At 37.2% G+C, this 24,016-nt stretch overlaps 1 protein-coding gene and 1 long non-coding RNA gene across 3 annotated transcripts in view; one reads left to right on the top strand and one right to left on the bottom strand.

The window, feature by feature from the left end:
* LOC138742319 (uncharacterized) overlaps window positions 1-6,855 on the top strand; it is a 38,390-nt gene extending 31,535 nt beyond the window's left edge. Inside the window, exon 3 of the long non-coding RNA XR_011344053.1 lies at window positions 6,806-6,855. This is a non-coding gene — a long non-coding RNA (uncharacterized lncRNA). The remainder of the gene's footprint in view (window positions 1-6,805) is intronic.
* The window catches only part of uggt1 (UDP-glucose glycoprotein glucosyltransferase 1), a 149,312-nt gene that overhangs the window by 25,133 nt on the left and 100,163 nt on the right, over window positions 1-24,016 (bottom strand). For both annotated transcript variants that reach the window (XM_069896581.1, XM_069896582.1), the window contains 13 exons: window positions 23,795-23,890; window positions 23,530-23,632; window positions 20,981-21,060; window positions 18,329-18,518; window positions 16,545-16,703; window positions 15,529-15,614; window positions 14,906-14,990; window positions 13,224-13,309; window positions 12,417-12,521; window positions 10,940-11,024; window positions 8,883-9,065; window positions 7,287-7,447; window positions 1,204-1,318 (listed from right to left, as the gene is read on the bottom strand). In XM_069896581.1, coding sequence (XP_069752682.1) covers window positions 1,204-1,318; window positions 7,287-7,447; window positions 8,883-9,065; window positions 10,940-11,024; window positions 12,417-12,521; window positions 13,224-13,309; window positions 14,906-14,990; window positions 15,529-15,614; window positions 16,545-16,703; window positions 18,329-18,518; window positions 20,981-21,060; window positions 23,530-23,632; window positions 23,795-23,890 — 1,534 coding nt within the window. The remainder of the gene's footprint in view (window positions 1-1,203; window positions 1,319-7,286; window positions 7,448-8,882; window positions 9,066-10,939; window positions 11,025-12,416; window positions 12,522-13,223; window positions 13,310-14,905; window positions 14,991-15,528; window positions 15,615-16,544; window positions 16,704-18,328; window positions 18,519-20,980; window positions 21,061-23,529; window positions 23,633-23,794; window positions 23,891-24,016) is intronic.

Genomic DNA, 24,016 nt, shown 5'->3' with positions numbered 1-24,016 from the left:
ACAAGATTTGTTCTTTTGTATGGGCTGCACCCACACAGCTCATTTTCCCTTGCATTTATTTTCAAAATATCTTATATTTGTAAGGGACAATGAAGGAATATGAATAAACATTCTGGAAATGCATCAACTGTTTTTTGATTTTCGTTCTGTCTCTTTCATTCCTATACTGTCAAATGTCTATTAAGCAGATTCTAAATGAGCAGAGTGAAGTATAGTAACTGTAAATGCAAGATCTGTTCACAGTTTGGGGCTTGACATGAACTGGCTAGGCAAGGCAGCAAGTGTTAATCATTCCTTTCAATTATACTACACCAAACAATTTCAAAAAATGCACTCTTGAGGAGAAAAAAAGAAAGATACGTTATTACAATTATCTCAGACCCAAGGTACCAAGCATAATTTTGGTTTCCTGAACTAAAGGAGGATATAGATGGAGTGCAGCAAAGATCCACCACATTGGTTCCTGGAAAAAACTTAAGAGGGCTCAACGTGCCTGAATTCGCCAAGTTGAGTGATTTCAACAGAGAGAAGGTTAATGAGATCAAACTTTTTTTTTGAGACACTGAAGAATATCAGATGTCACAGGTTTGACAAGATGCTTTCCACAATAATGAAAGATAAATCTTTTTATTGTTTATTTATTTCTGACCTTTTACCTTTGTGGATTGTTGGAAAGTACATTACAACAATAAATGCGACTCAGAAATAGCCTGCCAATGTTTGAAACACAGCAGTCAATTTCAGTGACAAGCCTTCAACCAATATCGTAATGTTGAATCAAGAATCAATGCAGCAAGTAAAATTTTGTACAGGAGGAATAATTTTCAGCTTTTCGGGATTGCAATTTGGTGAATCTAAAGGACGAGGTTTTTTATAAAACTAGAAAGCGGCCAATAAGATATTTGTGCAAAGGGAAAGGCTTGACACAAAGCTTCCATGACAAACTCGATTGTTTCCTAAACAATGATCCCAGACCAAGGCCTGGATTTTCAGTTTGATAAAATCTAATGCTGGATATTCTAGATTTCTCTAAAATATTTGCTATATTTAGAGTCCTGACTCCAAGAACACACACATCCATAAACCATAACTGACCGTGCATAAGCAAAGCAGCTTAGTGGATTAACCTTGGAGTACACCACAACTGATCACGATATTACTGCTTTGCTCCCAGAGTACAGCAATAAAAAGATGCATACAAACCTGGTCAAGATTGGACAGGCTGTTGGGGTCTTGACTGAGACCCTGATACTGTCCTCTCAGTCGATCACCAGCAGCAATTTTTCTGAATTTCTTCAAATCCACTACATACAAGGCACTAAATAGAAAATACAGTGTGAGTGGTTATAATTCCGAACTAATGGGATTGTCGACATGATGGCAGCATGCCAAGTTAGTGGGTCATTTTACTGCAGCACAATCCATATTTAGACAAACCAGTGGGCAGATTAACTGACATTAAATTTTGTGGCCCGCAACTAGTTGTGGATCAGTTTACTAATAGAATGAGATTTTCAATGTTTTTTTTTTCTGTTGCATTGTGCTGAAGAGACAAGCAGATAATACAATAGCAAAGTAGAATTAAACAAGAAAATGTACAATGCTGCGATCGAGTGCCACGTGGCAATGTGTTGGAGAATATGGCAGGTTGTGCGGCATCCATGGGAAGTAAACGTTAGAGTGCCAGCATCTGCAGATTTTCTTGTTTAAGGCTTGGCCCCAAAATGTTGACTACTTCTCAATTCCTGCGGCTGCTGCGTGACCAACTGAGTTTCTCTAGCACATTTGTGTATTGGCATCAAAGTCAAATACACCAGCGACCAGAACAGTGAAAGACAGGGAGCTTCTTTAACCCAGACAAACCGAAGGAGGATGAATGAGTGCAAAGATGGAGAAGTAACTGTGGAGCCTTGGACAGTATAGACAAATCGGAGAGAAGAAAATACAATTTGTTTGAGGGAGGGAAATGTAAATAGAGCAAAAATAAAATTTACATCTCAAACTGTGGCACTGAGAGTCCATGTGCAGAAACTAATTTTTGGTCCCATTTAAGATAACTGGCATGTCATTAACAGGGTACAGACAGACACCATTTCACACAGTTGGCTTACCTATTGTACAAATGCAGAAAGCTCACATCTTTAGTGCAGTGGTTTTCAAACTCCCATACTACTTTAAGTAATCCCTATGCCATAGCTGTGATTAGTAAGGGATTATTTAAGATGGTATGTGAGTGGGGAAAAAAAGGTTGAGAATCACTGCTCTCGATTGTTACTGAAATACTTTGCTTGAGAAAAATCGTCATTGGCCCATTTCTTTTGGAGTTATGAAATTGTGCACATAATGAGTCAATTAGGTACGATTAAAACAGTGGGTTTCAAACTTTTTCTTTCCAATCACATTACACCTTAAGCAATCCCTTACTAATCACAGACAGGCATCGGACTTGTCAGCCACAAACGAGCCTGCAGCTGACGTGGACTTTTTACCCCCTCCATAAATCTTCGTCCGCGAAGCCAAGCCAAAGAAAGAAGAATCACAGAGCACCTATGGTATTGGGAATACTTAAAGTGGGATGGGAGTGGAAAGAAAAAAGTTTGAAAACCACTGCTTTAATGTATTTCAGTGACAAGGCAAACAGCTAAACCAGCACAACTCCGACAGTAACTTATGGATTGCTACATTTAACCTTCAATCTACCCTTCACTGAAGTTGCTGCAACACTGGCAAATGAGTAACAGTGAACATCACCTGAATTGACAGCAAATTATCAAAATCATTGTTTTAAAGGCAGTCTTTGTCGGAAACAGTGATTGTGTTTGAGAACTGCATTTTTCGTTAGGATTTATTTCTATTACCACTTGTTGCTGATTCAAGGGTCTTATTTGCTCACATTTTATTTTACTCTTCTTCAGCTCGTGCTGCTGGATGAGTAAATTTATTTGCTCGTTTGAAATTGAGCACAACAAACACGTTCCAATCCAAAAGCAGAGGGACTGCATTCTCTTTTAAAAAAATAATAGGACATTAAATCAGCAATAAACTTCCAATGTGTCAAATGATTGCCGTTTTGAGGAGGAGCAAGGACACTCTTCCTGGTCTTCTGGCCAATATTTATCCCTCAGTGAAGACCACTGGAATAGATTATCTGGTAATCACCTCAATGGTGCTAGTGCATAAATTGATGGCTGCTTTTCCAACAATGTGACAGAAGTTTTATTTAATTTAAGCAAAGTGAGTTAAAAACATTCAAAAATTCAAGTTTTTTTGTTTACTTGTTTAAAACACCATTTATATGTTTTTCCTTCTTTGAAAAGTTATCCATACAATAAAAAAAGCAGTAAATAATTGGTTTCAGTGGGACTTTGACCAGGAAAATGCATGAATGAATGATTGCAGTAAACTTGTGTTTTACACAAGTGGCACATGGTGGCACTGCAGCTCCTTGTAAAATATATTACATTTAATGTGATGCATTCCAAAACCAGTCCTTTGCATTTCATAAAAGCAATATTTCAGTGTAGTTTATAAGGAAGTGGTACGTCACTGGAGGCAATGTCTTTTAAACAATTTCCCAATCAAAGTTTAATCAGTTCAGATGGACCACTGGATCAAAACAAATTATAAAAACAATGATCTAATTTAATATTTGCAAGATCTTCGGTGTAAAAAAAGGTTATGAAATACAGCTATAGGAGAAAAGTGATGATTTTCACTGGTTGTAGAATGCTATGATATGACCTCAGAAATGAATAATAGCTTTTACCTCTCAAAGACACAAGGCTGTGGCTAGACATGGTTAAACGTATGAGAGGAAAAACACTTACTCTCCTAGCTTTAATCCTACAAGCTCAGCGTGTCCTACTGCTGACATGAATGGTTGAAGTTTACAAATCGCCTCCTTTAGTTGTGGCAAGTATTGAACAAGGATCCTGGTGCCTTTTCAGGATATTGTTGGTCATTCTGAGCTTTAAATTTCATGTGGAACAAGAAAACACTTTGATGAACCAGGGTGGTAATCTTGTGCAGGATGCCACCCAGCTCTACAGCCAGTGTAGACAGAGGCATGTTGGCCTATTCGCCCACCAATTCACATCTCCCCCTGCTGCTGAAGCTTGAGGCAATGTCATATGTTCCCTTGGCCGTGGAGATTGCTGGAAGCCTCTGAGGGGAAACTACACAAAAAAAAGCAAAGTAGGGCAACCATACATTCTGCATGCTCTTTGGTCTGGTGCAAGTGTAGGATATCAGGGAAGAGGTGAAGGGCCAGCATCAATCAGTAGGCTGCCCAGATAAAGTTTAATCTTTCAATTGAGAGAAAAAAACTTGGTAACAGGCCCTTCTACCCATGCTACCCAATTACACCCATGTGACCAATTAGACCACTAACTCTGTACACCCTTGGAAGGTGGGAGGAAACCAAAGCACACACACAGGAAATCCATGCGGATGCAGGGAGACCACATAGACAGCGGAGGATTTGAACCCTGATCATTGCCACGGCACTAACTGCTATTTTAACTGTGCTGCCATTTAATGTTGGCCCTTTATTATAACCAGACTGTTGAACTCTAGTACAGTGGATATAGGCAAATGGCAGTGCAGCCCATAGTAACCAGGTACAAGCCAAAGCTGTTGTTTCAGAGCTTTTCATATTTCCCATGTTTTTGCCTTCCCAAGTCCCCCCCCACCTTTTATGGATTAAACACTCATATCTCACTGAAGACTCTCTAAAAACTCTAAAGGTATACCATAGAGAGCCTTCTAGCTGGTTTTGTCACTGTCTAGCATGGAAGCGCGAATGCTCAAGACAAGAAAAACAAACTCCAGAGGGTTGTTAACTCGGCCTGCGACATCATGGGCACCAGTCTTCACTCCAAGGACATTTACAAGAGGCAGTTTCTTAAGAAAGCAGCCTCTATCCTCAAGAAGCCCCACCAGCCAGGCCATGCCCTCTTCATTCTCCAGAAGAAAGGTCTAGGAGTCTGAAGATGAGCGCTCAAAGGCTTCTTCCCTGCTGAATGAACAATGAGCCATAGACATGACCTTACTTTGTCTTTTTCTTGCACTATTTTTTTTTAATTTTGCAAGGTGGTTTATATAAAGGTTTGCACTGTGATGGTGCTACAAAATACATTTTGTGATATGTTCATGACAATGAATTCTGATTCTTATCATTACTGATCAAATTCACAAGCATTTCCAAAAAGAGCATCAAAATGTTGAAGGAAATAGGGAAATGTAATCTAAATAAGGAGAAGGAGCAACCACATAAAATAAATTGATACTATACAAGTTGTCAGATCTGGAAAGCAGTGGTTGGCTTTCCCCTATAAAGTTGCAGACTTCTTATTTTTCACTAAGCAATGTGGTTTTAGGTTTCAGAACTTTCTGATAGCTATCCATGTGGTACTGAAAATATAAAGTGACATGCTCTCACTGAACATAACTGTAGCATAATTTTTCAGGTAGCACCTTTAATGGGGCCATAGATTTGTTCTTCAAACTGCTGACGGTGCAAATTAACATCAGAGAGGAAAACTGTCTGGGTCTCAATGCATGAGTCAAAAGATAGCTTTTCTCTTAAACCAAATAAAATTGAGGGATTGTGGAATGATTTCTTTCAAGTGATTAATAATCACTGCATCATTAAAAGAACCAAAACTGCAGTGAAACATTTTAAACTTTCCACTTCAAGTTCAGTGGCAACTTCCGTATAAATAAGGCAACCTCATATTGCTGTAAACATTTCAGCAAGATGAAAGCAAGTTGTTTTTTTGCAAGGTATAGGACACAACACAAACAATAACATGAATTTTTGAGCAATAATGATCAAAGTTTGCTCACGATATCTGATGCAAGTCTTAGGAAAATCTGGAGCAAGATTTCTTAACAGATTGTAAAAACCATTCAAAAATTGTTCATCAAGACATCACACATACTAAAGAAAAAAAGTTATTACAATGGGGCAAGTAGAATTGTTTATTTTTATCTGTATAATTGATGAAATTTTACAATACCAGAGGTTTGAAGGACAAACTTCTAGCTAATTTATATTGAAGCAGCTCAGTGGTATACTGACTTCAAGCAGGCAACCCATTTCCTACATATCAGCTTAATGTAAGAGACTTCTGAAAACTTCTAAAGCTTTATTAGTGTCTAGTTTCTAGTTCAGATGAATAATTGAAGTGGGAAAAATTGCTACTGTATCGACAGGGGAATTAATTTGAATTTTTTCCCCCGAGTAATGTCTTATCTCACAAAACTAAACTATTCACTGAGGTCTTGCAAGATTTTTGACAATAATGGTGTGTAAATTTAATAAAGTTATTTGTCTCTGCTGTAATTAAAGAAGTGTTCACTGCAGTGGAGTAATTGGTTTGAAATATTCAAGTATGAAATAGACTGACAATTCAGTGTACTTTATGAAAGAAGTACATTGAAGTCAGAGGTCAGAGTGGAGGCATAATCATGCATTCAGCAAAATCGATGTTAAGATACCTTGAATTACAAATGGATACTCTGAAGGCACACCCCAATAATCTCGACTTCAATGTTTATCGGCCCAAAGCATCAGAGTGCTACACTGGCATAGATCCCACAGGTTGATATCAACATCTGCTTTTTCAAAGACTGCCTTTCAAACTTCACCCAATGCAGTAAAGACATGTACGAAGCTCATGTCTACAGTACAACTCTGATTCTCTTAAATCCTCAATTACCTGAATATTTAAAAAATTTTTTTGGATAAATGAGGATATCCCAAACAAAGCAGAATTCCTCATTTATCCAATTTTTTTTTCAGAGCTAAACTGATCTGGGACCTCAGGCTCCTGGGCAGCAGTGGGAACTTCAGGTAGGAACTGGGTTTCGGTGGGGAGGTGTCAGTAAGGGGTGGTGGCCAGCATTTTTTTTTTGGTGAGAATTAAACATTATTTTAATGCTTTAAAGGCATTCCCTTGTTGTTGTATAAACACTGTTAGAAGTGATTTGCTGTTGCTACTGGGCTGTTTATCCGAAATAGTCCTAGTCCCGACCATTTCTGATAATTGGAGTTGTACTGTACTTTTCTTCCAAGGACCAGTCAGAAAGTAAACAGGTGGAGAAATCTCCCATCTAATTTTTGTCTATCAAATGCTGAGAAATGGTCCCAAAAAAACACTTTGTAACCAATGAATTAAAGTATCATATATAATGAGAGACCACTATCAAAATATCAACGGGGCAGATAAAAGTCTAATTTCTCATGCCTAATGACATCAATTGTTGAAATGCAAACATTATACCTTATGTGGTACTTTCTTCCCTGCAGATGGTTCGCCCAATAACCTGATCTCCAGAAGCGATATCCATCCATTTCCTTACGACTATCACAAAAAGGAGTATACCCATAGGGAGCTCCTTCAAGGTCCAACTCACGCAGCTCCTTTAAATCAGTGCGCACTATCTGTGAGAAAAAGTTAATTAATTAAACAAAGAAATTAGATCAATTGTGCATCAAGTATCAAAGATCTGGTTTCAACCAGTCTTTGACCCTTTAATAAAAAGTCAGTTAAAAGCAACAATGGCACTGTAGGAAATACAGTAATCTCATCAATTTCAACTTCCACTTTACCTAGAAGCCTCCTTCTAACCACATAGATGTATAAATGTCTCAGGTATCATGTTATGGCTCCATCTACATCTAAATTAAAAGCTCACTGTAAACTCTCATTACCTGAAAGCAAACTGCAGACACTCTTAATGGGACTTTAGTGTGGAGCAAGTTTAGAAATTGCATTAAAATGGATTCAAATTGAAAGCAATTTATTTAAATTATTAAAATAATCCCATTCTGCAAACTCTCTAATTGAACCATACTTCTTTAATTGATCCATACTCTTCCACATTTCCAAGAACAGGACACAAAGGGGTAGAATTCAGTTTGGCAACATGCCATGTTTGCAGAATTTATCTATTTTGTCAGGTAGTAATAGAGGCTTAATACCTCTGTAGTTGACATCAATTAAAACATTGAAGAACTGAGTTTGCTGACGGTAAAAAAAAAACCAGCAATTAAGTACACAGCAGAGAAAGTGAACCAATTTCAATTGTGGCAGCACAAGGAATACCAAATGACTTCCATACCTCCAGGTTAAAAACAAGATCTATTAACGCAGACCCTCAATTCTGATTGCCTTACAGTAATTTGTCCTGGAGACCTGCTCAGTATGTCACTGGGGTTGCCTCTTATACCCTCTATCTAGTCGTATCTGGACTTACAAATGAAGAAAGGGAATTTGGTGACTCCAGTAGAGGTTTAATGGTATCTGGCGAGTTAGGAGGATGATGAAAAGTTTGATAGATAAAGCAGGAGGGAACTCTGTAGAACATGGGAATCATATCTGAGAAAAGTTCACAATTTGCAATGAGCATTCAGCCCGGTACTAAGCTCTCATTAAAATAAAAACTCAAACATGAGACATTCCTCAAAGTGCAGAAACATTTTGAAAGTTTCCATATCTTAACAGTCAGTTACATAAAAGCATCTTTACAATACATTATCATAATAATGGCATAGTCTTCTCTTTTTTGTGGTTTCTTTCTTTCTAAATCAAACAAAATTTATTTAAGAGCAGAAATTTTAACTGCTGCAGAAAATCTAATGGCATTTACAAATTTACTTAAGAATCGTAGGCAACAATGTTATATTAATAAGCACCGCCACTGCTGTAAAATACACAAAATGTATCTGACAAGGTCTCCCTTGCTTTAAACAGTGATATTTCTACTTGCCTTCAGTGAATCATATTTACTGTTCTATGAACTTCAAATTGCTTCAGTGGGTCTTAAACATAATTATTTAACTAAGAATTTAAAAATTTGCATCTTAAAAAATTTACTTGATCAGCATCCACGAATAAGATCTTGTCAACAGCCAGTGGAAAAAGCACGTCCAGGAAGAGGATCTTATAACCCCAGATGATTCTTTGTTTCTCAGTCTGTTGGTGAAGCCACCTGGGCCACTTGTATTGCACAAGTTCATACTGAAAGCCATACTTCTTTGCCATGTGTGGGATAAATTCCTACCAAAACAAGTACATAGTTATACAGCATCACACAGAAAATGCACATTGGTAATTAACCAGGATAATATTAGTTAGTGTGATTTACTTCCGTGAAACAACTTTTTAAGCTCCACGAAAACAATATTGAAGCACATTGCATCCTTCATGACTTGATGAATTCTTCAACTTCAGATAATTTGCTCTTTTTTTATTGCATCAGGGCTAACCATTTAGCTTGCCATTCCTCTCTTCCTTTTATCAAATGGAGACAATGCCCTGTTAGCTATACTTTACAGCATCACCCAGGCTTCACAGCATTTATAAGAGATTGGACAATTGGGCCTAGCTGACAATGCCTCTCCACTCCCACCTTTTCTATGTTGACTAATTTGCTCTTTTCCTGAGTTCTAATGAAGGGTCTTTGACCTGAACAGCTGACAGTTTCTCTTTCCACAGATGCTGCCTGACAATGTTTTTACAGAATTTTATACTTATATTTCAGATTTCCAACATCTGAAGATTTTGTTTATTTTTAAGCTATAACAAACAGTTTACATTGAAGCTTGCATTCTGGGTTTAAAATAATAACCAATAAGGTTACCCTTATCATGGAATACCCGCTTAGCTCAATTTTGGAAAGGGAACTAGACTAAAAAAATATCACTGAAGCATCAAATGTAGCAAGAGCATATTTCTCAAGCATGCGTTGGTCAAACATGCACAAGGAGAAAGATATACAGTTGGAAAAGAAAAACTTGATTTCATACATCCATACCTTGAAATTCAATTGTTTTTACTTAACAGCAATATGAATTTGAAAAACTCATCTTCTCTGGAGTGATTGCAGAAATGACCATTTCCAGAAATTTTACTGAAGTACCATTGTATCCCTGACAGTGTCATTTCTTGAGTAATACTTCTTCGGGAGATGAGTACATCAGGCCCCAATTGTTGTAATTACCATAAATTCCAAAATAAACAGGGGTTTCCACCCACCTCCCCATCTTTTCAGCTGACAGGCTATGATGCTCTGCTTCAAACACTCCAAACCCATGGTTTGAGCAGGCCTTCACCTGCCTGAACTTATCATCTGAACCTCCTCTCCAATGGGCGGACTGACTGACAACACAAAATATGCAACATCAAGCTAGATGCCAGAGACCTTCAGCATTGGCCGGTGACTGAAAAACAGCTGGTACCTTGCTGCTATGCCCTTCTCTGTGAAGTCACTGAAGTCTTTGCCACAGCATTACCGGGATACGTAAACTTGATGGGTCAACTGCAGTACCCGATGGCTGCCAAGAAAGGAATATTCTTTTGTTGGAACATCCAACAAAAGCACTGAAGCAGACCTTTTGTGCAGCACCTCTACTAGGAACACAGAGGTGACCTGAATTTCCAGTTGCTTGTCACTTTATTTATCCATTTGATCCCCCAGCTGTCAGTAGCCAGAATTAATAACAGCATGTATTAACAGCAACCCTGTAAGATATTCCATTTGTCCTATTTCCCTCTCAGATCTTCTATGCATCTTAAAATCAATGCATTTTCTCCCTTTTTGCTTTCTAATGAAGGGTCTTCATCCGAAAAGTTCATTGATTTTCTTTTCTCAGTTGCTGGATGACTTGAAAAGTGTTTATATTATTTTCTGATTTTATATAGCGGAGGAAACAAAAGTGGGTACAAACCATTTGGAAAGAGACACTAGTTAGCTTTTACTGTTTGAAGTTTCGAATCGGTTTGAAACGTGGTGTCTGCATTAATTCATCAGAAGTGGCAGAAAAGTTTGAGAAAATGTTTTAACATTGCAATTCCGACACAAGCTTTGAAATGGACTGAAACCTTTTCCATCTTGTTAATCATGATAGATTTAATTTGTTCATTATACAGACCTTGAATGTGGGCGACAGGTAATTCTTAAGGAACCAGAACTTCACTGGTGTTTCAGTGTGTTTCAAAGCAGACAGCATCATTATTCTACAGGGCAATGGGAACAGAGAGGTAATTATACACAGCTTGGGAAGATTCCTCTGACAAAGACTCACTACAACTCGATGTTCAAGATTGGGACCAGTCCAAACTACATAATTAGACTATAAATACAATTATTTATAGGACATCAAATATGCAAACCCTGAACAATTTCAACACGAGTCTGGTAAAATTTATAAATGTTATCCCCACCCCCCCTTCCCCTTCTGAAAAGAGATATTTGCATTCATGAGTCTTCCGAATGTCCTTATGTTTCGGCACCTGTGCAAATCCTAATGGAATAGTTTGACAAATAATGGAATTACACCTTAGAATCTTCAAAACCAATAAATAGGAAATAATTTCCCTCCCAGTTTACCACAGTGTGCTCCAAGTACATCTCTGCTTCAAAGGTTTTGTTTTGAATTCCAGCCTAGTAGTCCAATCAAGGAAACTACTTGAGTTTCAAGAATGTTTAAAAATTGCTTTTTTATTATCAGCTTTCAGATAAGGAATTGGAATCTACTGGGAAAAAAAAATCACAAAATATGATCTCTAACATGCTGGATACCTTTAAGGTCATAAATATATTTCAGCTCCATCACTAACTTTGTTTATGCTGATTGAAAAGTGTATTCTGGTCCAGAATTGCTGCAAAATTTATTTATGAGTGATTTTCTTATTCATTGGGACTGAGAATTCTGAAGGAGTGATTTCATAACACTGGACAATGAAGATTTTTCTTCCTGGACACTTTTGGGTGCATTTATGGATTTTAGGCCGTTGATCACAAAAATCGCCTCAAATTTTTCCTGTCACGTACCATTTTTTAGATATAACCCAATTTTGTGATTTTCTGTCATATTTTAAGTCTACTTCAAGCAGACAAAACCATGAGATGCAACATGTCATTGAAAATTCACTATCTGTATTGGCACTTGGACGTCTTCCCTGCAGATCCCTGCGGTGCAGTGACGAACATGGTGAAAGGTTTGGATACTGACATGAGAGGCATAAATAAAATCCAGCGGCAAAAACATTTTTAGGTCAGTTGAACTAACACATTGGTGTCAGCATCATTATGCGATTAAACATGGTAAATTCAATAAAAGTTATTTTAAAGTTTCTCCAATTTCCGACGTGATACGGTAAATCTGAAATTATCTTTAAATTGTCTATCCTATTCCTCAATTTCTTCAGTAAGCAAACCTTTTGGAAAAAATTGGTGTAATTTGTCAAAATATTATACTAAGACTTGCACAAAATTGAAGATCAAAAAAAAATGTCTACACTTGCACACATCCTGAATAGAGTTCCAAATCAAAGGACAAAAAAAATTCTAAGAGCCAAAAATTAATTGGTAAGAGCCAGTTTATAAAGAAAATATATTTTACCGACCGTAGAAATCTCTCATACAGATGACCGGATGCAACTGAAAATATATTAATGACATTTTCTTTTTCCAACTTTAATTCTTCAGGTTTTGGACCTCCTGTGAATCCTCTGTGAAAATAGAACATTGATTCTATTCAATTTTTAAATGAAATAATAAGATTGGGGCTAGGGTGTGATATGGAAAAATAGTTTAGAGAGACAGACTTTTCAACTCCCTCCAGCAGTGTTGAGATTTAGAAAATAAAAATTCTTTTACAACTATACAATGCTTTATTTAAAAAGTTATGGGCCTGTGGCAACATTACCAATCTAAGTTCTAAACTCAAGAGGACACAAAGCATGTCATGTATTAAATGGGGAAAAGAGTTTTTTTTTTAAGCAGGGAGATCTCTGAGATGAAGGTACATTCTGAAGTATAGAGTAAATTGTATCCAACTCAGCACCTGGAACATTGAAAAGTCAATATTGGTCAATGATTTAGCAATTGAATCTGATGTGTTAAATATTTACAGGTACAAACTTAACTGAGACAGAAACAAAGTTAAAGGATCCATATTTTCTATTTAATGGTCTTAAATTCTGTGCTTTAACAGCTCTTTAACTTGCAGTATCTACAATCTCATTCATTACCATTGCTACAAAGCACTGGCTGTAGTAGATAAAAAGAAATGGAAACAACTTGTGTGCAAATGAGGGAGAAAATGCTGACAGAAGTTTTTGGATTTAGACTTTTCTAGTTAACAACTGTTGTGCCTGAAATTATGTATAATAATAAAACTGTATTTCACATAATTGGAAATGTGTTCCTGCCTTTTAATGGATTCCCAGAAGCCTTCATTTTCAACATCACCATCACTGAGGAGTTCTTCATTCATTTTTTCTGGTTTCTTTTGAACCTACAGAAGCAGATAAAATCAATGAATTTTATTGTCCATATTTCAACACATTTTGTAGACAGGCATATTTCTATGTTTTAAACTCCTAATGACCTTGATGAAATAAATTAATTGTTGGCTGTGAAACAGCAAACAGTGGAATTTATAATTGCAAAGAAAAACATGAGCTCTGTTTCGGATTATCATCATGGCATAATTCTAAACTTTTCAGGTTCCAATCATTTGAACCACGTCGATAAAGCCATCCAAAACCAAATTGAATAGCAGTTACACTTGGTGATATGATACTCTTTTTAAGACTAAGATTGCCTACAATGGATCAATCCAAGTGAACAAAGAGGGAGAAAAGCTGATGAATAATCAGGCACCCCTTGACATGAATGAGAAATTGGCAGGAGATCCATCAAACACTCTATTTTAGCATTTTTTTTTCTGCCATCAGCCATATGCAAATATAAAATGGGATCTGGGGAAAATAATACAAATGCCATTGATATCTTTCTTTCTTCTTTGGCTTGGCTTCGCGGATGAAGATTTATGGAGGGGTATGTCCACGTCTGCTGCAGGCTCGTTGGTGACTGACAAGTCCAATGCGGGACAGGCAGGCACGGTTGCAGCGGTTGCAAGGGAAAATTGGTTGGTTGGGGTTGGGTGTTGGGTTTTTCCTCCTTTGTCTTTTGTCAGTGAGGTGGGCTCTGCGGTCTTCTTCAAAGGAGGTTGCTGCCCGCCAAACTGTGAGGCGCCAAGATGCACGGTTGGAGGCGATATCAGCCCACTGGCGGTGGTCAATGTGGCAGGCACCAAGAGATTTCTTTAAACAGTCCTTGTACCTCTTTGATATACAGTGAGTTTTAACCAGTCTTCAATTCATAAACTAAATCTTTACTGACGCAGTGGCTGTAGATTCGAGTCCTGTTAAGTTCCTCTTCTTGAAGAAATGTCAACTCACATTTCTAAATCAATATAATCTTTAAATGATCCTTGATAAAGAGTATTCTTCCATTAAGAAATAAGCTTATCAACTTCACTGTACACAATATGGGATCAGGGATTCCCTAGTGGCATATCAACACTACTGCCCATCAATAGAGGTCTCCTCAATAAATCAATTTACTTCCATTAAACACGCTAGTTTCTTTCCATCTCCAGTGATTTATGTGTTTCTCAAGTTCATGTATTGTTAGCAGCTATGTGGCTTTCACCAATGCAGATTGATATATGTAATCCATGCAAGAAATTAACTTTCATCTGTTACAAATAGCTTATCAATCAACATAATTTTGAACAGACTTATTGACCTTTAAATGTACCCCTTTATTCAATTCCATGAAAGAACCACCTCAATGAATTATATTGAATTGAAAGTTAAGCCTCAATGTTAACTTGTCCTTTACAGACATGAACAGACCAAATATGTTGTTCATATATTCCAATATGGACTTTTGTGATCAAACTACACAATGCACAAGATACAAACTTGTAAAACAACACTATTAACTGAGTATCACTGAATGTAAATCAGCATTTTGTGGACAAGTGTTTAGTTTTCAATTTTTTACATTTTAACTTATATTTAACTTCTTCCAAGAAACATACCTTCACTTTAATAATTTTGCTTTTGAAGCTGTCAAGAACAACAGTTACTTCGTCAGTACCAGGAGGAGAGTCTGCTCCATCATGGCTAAATAATACAAAAAATACAGACTTTAGAGGAAGAAAAAAAGTCACAAATGATTACAATTGGTAATGAAAACAACACAAAATGTTGACCTTTAGGGATCATTACTTGAAGAAATGATTATGGATTTTCTTTATTTGAGAAATATTAAAACTTTAGAACAGGGAACAGTACAACATAGAAACGGGCCCTTCAGCTCTTGTTGTCTGTACTGAACCCTGATGCCAAATTAAACCAATACCATCCCTTCATTTTCCGCGTGTTATGTGCCTGGCAAAATGTCCCTTAGATGTCGTTGTGGTATCTGCCTCTAGCACCCCCATTAAGGCATTGCAGGCACTGACAACTATCTGCATAAAAAAAACCATTTTCCTGGAAGCTGCTGCATGGTAGGGTTAGCAGGTGATGCCACAGACCCACTTATTAAAAAAGAAATACTGTGGGAAGAGAGGGGAGGAGGAAAAGAGATATGATTATGTGTAGTGCACATGGGTCTCTCATTGGAGAGTTTCACTTGACTACAGAGCCAGTCGTATTATACCTGTAAATTTTATAAATATCTTCTGATCTTCCCTTTCTTAGTCTGAGCACCCATGCACCAGGGTTAGCTTTTAATTGGAAGTAGCCCTGTTTGGAAAAGAAGCAAGATTATTGAGTTTAATTTACTACTAGGATCCCAATGTTCTTCAAAGGAAAAATCAATTCCTAATAATCTATTTCCAATAATGCACTTTTAAAATTCTAAACAGCTTTGCACTTCCCATTGCAAAGAATTATGCTACAAGAGACCAAATTTTGTTTAAAAAAAGGAAATCTGGAGTTGAGGAATTAAGAAAATGTTACAGTATGAGTTAAGAGTTTTTGAGTGGCATAGGGATTCATCATGAGAATGGTTGTGGTGAGTCTTTGTGTGCAGAATAAGTTGACAAATTCTGTGTATTTATATACAATAAAAGGAATCAAACCCATTTTTATTTATTTTATGGTAAATGTATCTCAGTATGAGATTGAGGAGTAATCAGACCCTTGCTGAAAATAGTAGCTTAACATAGAAGTACATATTGGTTAAACCTGCTGGGGAGAGATAGGAAGTATACATGTTGGAGTGAATGTTTCAGAGAGAAATTGAAACAAAACTGAAGAACAAGTTCCGAAGAAGAGGATTATAGATAAACTTTAGAATTCCTGAAAGTCCAAACATGAATTCAGTTGTAATGGCTTATCAGATCAAATGATCAAGCCAACTGAATTTAACATCTTCATTTAAACCAACAGAATTGACAGCTTCTCAATGTGCTTGTACCTTATTTGTGTGTTTATAGCCCCCAATTCCAACCCCTTCCCAGCACCCTTTGAAACTACAAGAGTAGCCAATTGTAATCTTTGGGAAGGTGTGGGGTTTATACAACAAGAATAATGAAAGAACTTGGTAGGAAAATAAAAAAAAGTCATTCAATGCAAAATGAATGAAATAATGAATATTCACAGCAAATGATTGACATAGACAAAGCATTGAAAATTTTGATTAAGATTTTGTAAAGAGTCTTGACTACCTACCAAGTTTGCCATTACAATTGTATCTACAACAACAGGGTTTGCACTTGTCCCTAGAGTGAACTGGAGACCTCTGGGTGGTTGTCCTGTTGAAACATCATAACAATGTCCTTCCAACAAAAGGTACTCCAATTCAAATTCTGCTGCTATTCCACTATCAATCTGAAAATAGAGGATAAAAATGAGAGAGATACATGTTTTGGTACTTTTTTTTATAAATATTATATGCTTGGAAAATAAATTGCATAATGCTGTTTATTATTATTCTGGGCTTATACACACAAAAAATAATTTCTTAAATTAAACATGATAACATTATTTTCTAAGCTCTTGCTTCATTTGTAACATTCAGTCTGCACATGCCCTGCCACTCACTTACAATTACTACACTACGGATGTATTGGAAGGATATACTGCCCTTGGAGGCAGTGCAGAGGTTCACCAGGTTGATCATGGAGATGAGGGAGTTGACCCATGAGGAGAATCTAAATCATCTGGGATTATACTCACTCAAATTCAGAAGAATGAGAGGAGATCTTAAAGAAACCTATAAAATTATGAAAGGGATAGATAAGATAGAGCCAGATAAATTGTTTTCACTGCTAGGTGAAACCAGAACTAGGGGACACAGCCTCGAGATTCAGGGGAGTAGATTTAAGACGGAGATGAGGAAGAACAGTTTTTCCCAGAGAGTAGTGAAGCTGTAGAATTCTCTGCCCAGGGAAGCAGTTGAGGCTACTTCATTAAACCTATTTAAGGTTCAGTTAGATATAGTTTTACATAAAAAAGGAATTAAGGGATATGGGGAAAAGGCAGATAGGTGGAATTGAGTCAATGATCAGATCTTATTGAATGGCAGAGCAGGCTCGACGGTCCGGATGGCCTACTCCTGCGCCTATTTCTTATGTTATTACCAATAAACCACTCCTTTGGAGCAATGCCATGGAACTTTATTGTTGGGCAGTCCCAGGACAACATAACCTAATAAACCCAGCTCTGAACTGGGAGGCTGCAAGTTACTTACCCACTTACTAACTAAAACACAGCCCTGACAACCCTGGTTATATCAGCAGTGCCCCACCACTAACAACCTCCACCTGAGATTCAAGGTGCCTTTCTTTTTGCTCCCAATTTTCCCTGCTTAATCAGATGCCTACAACACCTTGGAACTTCCATATTTTACATTTTCCTTCTGTGTATATACTCACGTCCCCTTTGAAAGTTACTGTTGAATTTGTTTCTACGATTGACTCATGTCGTGCATCTAAATAACAGCTACTTGACATGTTCAATTAATTCTTACTTCCACCTTTGTTATCCTGATGATTATCTTATTCTTGCCCTTGTGTTACAAATTTGCCCATCCCTCTTTCTCAATTAAAACCCCTCCAATGTCAGCATCTCTGTTAATTCATCCCTTCATTTTCTCTGCCCTATGGAAGAATTATGTTCAATTCTCTAATATTACAACGTGACTGAAGTCCATCATCTTGAGTATAATTTGGATACATCTATTCTTCATCACCTCTAAAATTTGACATCATGTGGGAAATAGGGTGTCTAAATATGGGCATCGCGCTAATCAGTGATTTGAAACAGTTACGTATGATTTCATGGGATCACCAAATAAGAATTTCATTTTTAAAATCTACAATCATAACTATCTCCATTTTTTTCCAGTATACATCAGCACCGAATGTCAACAGAGTTCTTCATTTTCCTATGACTTCGCACGCATCCATACATATTCACTGTTGTAGATGGAAAAAATAGTCATCTGGACACACCTCTTCCAAATAAATATTGTCAAGATCATACGAGGTGTGTACAGACTCTACCATCCAGCTTTCCGGGGTGTTGATGATAAGTGTGAAGAGAGGAGATTGAGGCATGTCCAAGAATTTGGCAACTGGACCAGGAGCAAAACTGCCGTCTGCTTTGAATGTGGTCTCGGGTTCCAGAACATACCGGTAAATGCTGCAAAATGGAGGGGAGACATTTATTTAAAGGCACTGAATTTTGCTTTCACTTATTTCTTGAAAACTTAAACTCTGATTACCTAGAACTTCACTTCCTTGCAGTAAACATGTGTAGCGGCATGATATTCTTTGGTACAATGACTTTAACAGAAGTGAATTTCAGGGCAGAGTACAAGCAGCACATGAGGGATGAACTTCTGAACAAAAATACCTTAAATCAAAGGATTTTAGTTATTAAATCAAAGACAAGGGCACCACTAATCTAATACAATAGAAAATGACAAAATATTAGCATTTAGTTTGCATGATGTCACATTTTCAATTTCAACAAAAAAAAATGCAATATGATATGCTGGAAATTACATAGTCAGCACTTTTTCTTCTGGGTCTTCCCATGTGTCTGATAATTAATGCACACAGGACCTTAAACACATCCAACAATAGTCAATGCAAAACTGAAAACCACTTTGGAAGTGTCATGTATGAATGCACAACTTACAGGTCCTCCAGACCAAATGTACAGAAGCAGACCTTACTGCACTGGTGACACATTCTTCAGTGTTACTCAAAGTGGATCTGATTGTGTCTAGAGTTGTGTTCTGGGAAACTAATTTAGATGATATAATGTGCTGATCTAGCTCTCCTCCAACACCAATCACCCCCATTTTGTAGCCTTGTCTAAAACCTGGCAACTTCTAAATCCAGATACTCCCCAAACCACTGATCAGTTTACTTGGCCAACACACTCCCTCATACCCATTCCCATTAGCCAAGTCCTACCCTGAACCATGCCCTCTGATCAGTTCAGCACAGGAATAGACCCTAAGGCCAGAGATGCTGAACCCTACCCTTCTTATTCTGGATTGAACTTTATCCTTCCCACTCTGGACACATTCTCACCCTGCCAGCATCTGATCCACAATGTCCCCATGCAACCCATAGCCACAGAAAGCTAACAAAACTTTCATTGCACCTTCAGTATGGTAGATCATATTAGAATGTGTAGCAACTAAGTTCCTGAACTGACATCAATTTAATTTTGAGGAAGTTTTCATTCTTGGAACTGCATCATAGATGTTAAACAATAAGTGATTCTAAATAAATTCCTGCAATCAAAGAGGTTTACATTATAGACTAAAATGGCAGAAGTCGGAGTCCATGATAAACAAACACCTAGTTTTGCTACTTGGAACTTTTTTTAAATATTCAAGATATTGTAATAAAATATCTTAATCTGAAAACTTGATTATGCTCAAATTAGAATACCATACCAAGTCCAACCCACACTGTAATGTCCAATGACACAGGAGGTCAGCAGGTTAGTACACTATTCTTACTGTATGTGAACTTTAATTTGTCTTCTAAATAATACAAGTTTTTTTTAAAAATTACCTTTTAATGGCAGTTTTTAAAAAAAATTAAGCATTGCTAAACTGTATACCAAGTGTCTGGAAGAACACTTTTATAGCACATATAATAGAAAGGAGTATGAAACAGAGATAAAGCTCTCTATTTGTCTGTACAATGGGCTCCAATATTTTATTGTGGCAAATGCTTTGATTGGATATTCAGCTTTCACACAAATGAGGGAAAGTATCCTGAACATTAATCTGATAGACCTGTTATGACCAACAAATTAATCATAATGTCTGATTGTAGTCAGATCAGCTTCAGTCATGTTAGAGAGCCAGCTGTTGGGCTGACTGGCTTCTTCTTCCTACGTCGCATATACATTTGCATGACAGATGAAAAGTAGGAGTCTGTTAAAATGTGATAAAGTTATTTTTCCCAAAAACTGTCAACAGATGGAGGAAATCCCAGCGTGAGCTGGTGGTTTATTCATCAATACCATGATCTTAGAATGAATCAGACACCAAGGTTATTAAGGATAATTAGCCCTTTCAGCACATTCTGTTTTCAGTATTTTGTACTGTAGTTTTAATATATATTTGCATAATTATTTGCTCAGAAACTCAGAATTAGCTTTAATCCAGAGTTAAACACCAGATGAGAGCAGGAGTAACCACCTCTCCATTAAAGCAGCACAGGAGGCTTGCTCATTTGCAAATAAAAAACAAAGAGAAAGCCTTGAGATTTACGGTAAATCATAATTGATGCAAAAGAAAAAAAAGTGCATCATGAAGAGCGTTCATCACAGATCAGAAAACGCACAAAAGTCCCGCTAAATAATCTCCTCAGCCCAATCATCTTGTTCTACAAGTGCAATTCTTTCATCATAATACCAGCATATATTTCAACCCTGGCTATATTCTACTCTGATGAACTTGGTTAAGCTCAGCCCTTTTATGACCAAAAGACAAATATTCACTTGGTACATTCTTCAGATTTGAAAGATCCAAATTTACAAAATTGTGCCTCTTGCACAAAGCGTTTCCGCTATTATTAGTTTATCTTTCTATCAGAGGTAAGTTTGCTGACACAGATTTTTTTTTAAATTACCTTTTTAGAGGCATTTCAGAGAGTTTTGCCTGACAGTTCATAAACACTCGAAGATTCATATTGATCAATCGATTTAAGACCTAGGAGAAATTTTAAAAAAAAGTTATGTCTTGAAGGACAAATGTCTGAAATGGAGGAAGATGCAGAGTTATGAAAAGTGTTGAACAATGAAACCATCTTTGAAATAGTACTAGTCAAGAAATTATTGGGAGTAGTGGGCTCAAAGGCAATGTTAAAGCATTCACATACAACCAGCTCACCTGATTTAATGCATCTTTAAAATAACTAGTCAAAAGAGTTTCCTATCCTAAACTAGTTGAACATTTTAGGACAGTAATGTCTATGCTGAACACAATGCCCAAATCAAACTAAAGCATTGCTGCTTGCACTTGATAGATATCCCTCTGTCCCCTTCACATGCATGTGTCTATTTGGAAGCCTCTTAAATGCATATATTGTACCTGCTTCACCACTATACCTGGCAGCTTATTCAAGCCACCCACCACTCTACCTTTAACATTTGCCCCACATTTCTCCGTTAAACTTCCTCTCCCTCAACTTTACTCTAGGGAAATGATTATGTCTGTTCATCCTATCAATGCTTCTGATTTTACAAACCCTTACCAGATCATCCCTCACCTCCTACTCAGCAAAAAAAAATCTATGTGGTCTAACCTCTCCTCATAACTCATACCCTCAGAGTGTAGCCAAAAACAAAGCTTTATATAGCTGTAACATGACTTTATTACTTGTATATTCAATGCCCTGCCCAATGAAGGCAAGTGCACCATACACAGTACCCTCTTTACTATCCGATCTACTACTTTGAATGAGCTATAGACTTGAATCACTAGATCTCTGCACATCAATGCTTTAAAGAGACCTGCCATTAACTGCAAGCATTCCCCTTCCAAAGTGTAATATCTTATACTTATCTGGATTAAAACTTCATTGGTAATTTCTCTGTCCATATCTGTAACTGATTGATATCCTGTTGCATTCTTAGATAACCCTCCACACTTCAACCCATCTAAGTGTCATCTACAAACGTAATGACCCACACACTTACTTTGTCAACCAAGCCATTTATGGATATCACAAACTCCTGTGGAGCACCACTGGTCAAGGACCTCTAACCAGAATTATGTCCTTCCACCACTATCCTCCCTCTTCCATGGGCCAACCAATTCTGTTTCCAAACTAGTAATTTACCTTGGATCCCATGCACCTCAACCTTCTGGATCAGCCTACCATATAGACAACATCCACTCCCTTACGCTCATTAAACATCTTTGTCACCTCCACAAAAAAATCCAAATTGGTAAGATCTGACCTGACTCTAAGAAAGCCATGTTGACTATCCTTCATCTGATCCTATAATTCCAATATGCATAGATCTTATCTCTAAGTACCCTTTCCAATACCACTATGGGGCTTACTGTCCTATAATTTCTTGGATTATCCTTTTTTCCTTCCTTGAACAAAGTTACATTAGCCTGTTTCCAGTGAGGATGCAAATGTCTTTGTCAAGGCCTCAGCAATCTCATTTATTTGCATCCTTCAATAACCAGGGATATGTCCCATCAGGCCAAGGGACCTATCCACCTCATGCTCCTCAAAAGACCAACACAACCTCTTTCTTTATCTCAAAATGTTCTAACACATGAGCATTCTTTACATTATGCTTTTTAATCATTATCCTCCATGTCCTTCTCCTTGGTCATCATGTCATAATTTTACCTAACCCCCATTTATAATTTTTTTTTAAACTTAGACAAATAGCATGCTAACTGGACCTTCCAGCCCTTGAGCTAGTGCCACCCAAATTCCACAATTTACCTACCACCCCTGTATGTTTTTGAAGGGTGAGCCTCTGGAGGAAACCCACACAGACAACGCTCTAGATTTATGTTTTTAGTTCCACTTACTAATTTGCTTGAATTGCCTCTCAATTATCATCTTTCAAGGCAGATGTGCCTGTTTGGAAGGTAGATGCATCTAAGCTGCAAGCAATTTACATATCTGGCACAAGATATCAAATCAAACAAGTGTTTTCTTCAAGACTCAGTGAGCAGAAACGATCATGACGAGATATATAACAACCAGAAGATAATTCAGGTTAAACACAGTAGTCTCAGCCTTGATCAGTTGCATACCTACAATTATGCTATTTTTTTTAAACCATGTTAAGTACTAAACAAGAGGTGATTCACTGAAGGTGAAACAACCGACTTTGCTGACGGACACAAAAAGATTTGACATTAAAGCACGTGCTCATTTTTCCTATTCCTTGCCCAAAGCCATACTCCCTTTGACTGTTGCAAAATTCCCAGCAACCTGGTTTAATAGATACTGATAAAGCCAATATGCTGCTGGGCTGAGTATTCTCAAATGACTTTTCTTTTAAATTAAGCATTAACCTACACGATGCAGAAATTTCTAATGACAGTAGTTTCTGAAAAGGAAGGAAAAGACAAGATGATAAATGCAGAAGGACTCAACAGAAAAGGTAGGGAAAACTTCAATGCAATGTTACCAATATCACTCACCAATAGGAATGGGGAAAGCCGCTGAGCATCTCTAGTCACAGGATCAGTTATGGCGATCACTTCAAAGTAAACCTGACCTTCTTTTGGACGTAATTTAATTGCACTAGGAAACAGAATAGTGATCAGCAATTTAATTCACACCTTGGAATTTTATTTAATTATATATATTTTTAAAATAGTTATAAAAATAAATCAAACTGACATCAAGCTGAGCAAAATATTGGGTACACCAGTATAAATTCTTGATTGTCCATTTGTTGCTCACCTTAGTCGATCTTCAAAAAACTGGAGGTCAACCCTTGCTTCTCCTTTGGACTTGGACGACAACAGAGAATCCACTTTCATTATTAGATCACTGGCACTGGTGGGAAAATAATGATTAGTAAGTCCAGTTGCCAAATGAAAGCAGAAAAATACTTAATTGCCAAGCCCAGTCTGAGATTTGATCCATTAATGAAGATTCTCTATCAATATTATATAATTTTAT

This window comes from Narcine bancroftii, chromosome 9, assembly GCF_036971445.1.
Source record: "Narcine bancroftii isolate sNarBan1 chromosome 9, sNarBan1.hap1, whole genome shotgun sequence".
NCBI lineage: Eukaryota > Metazoa > Chordata > Chondrichthyes > Torpediniformes > Narcinidae > Narcine > Narcine bancroftii.
This window is presented reverse-complemented; position numbering and strand designations above follow the sequence as displayed.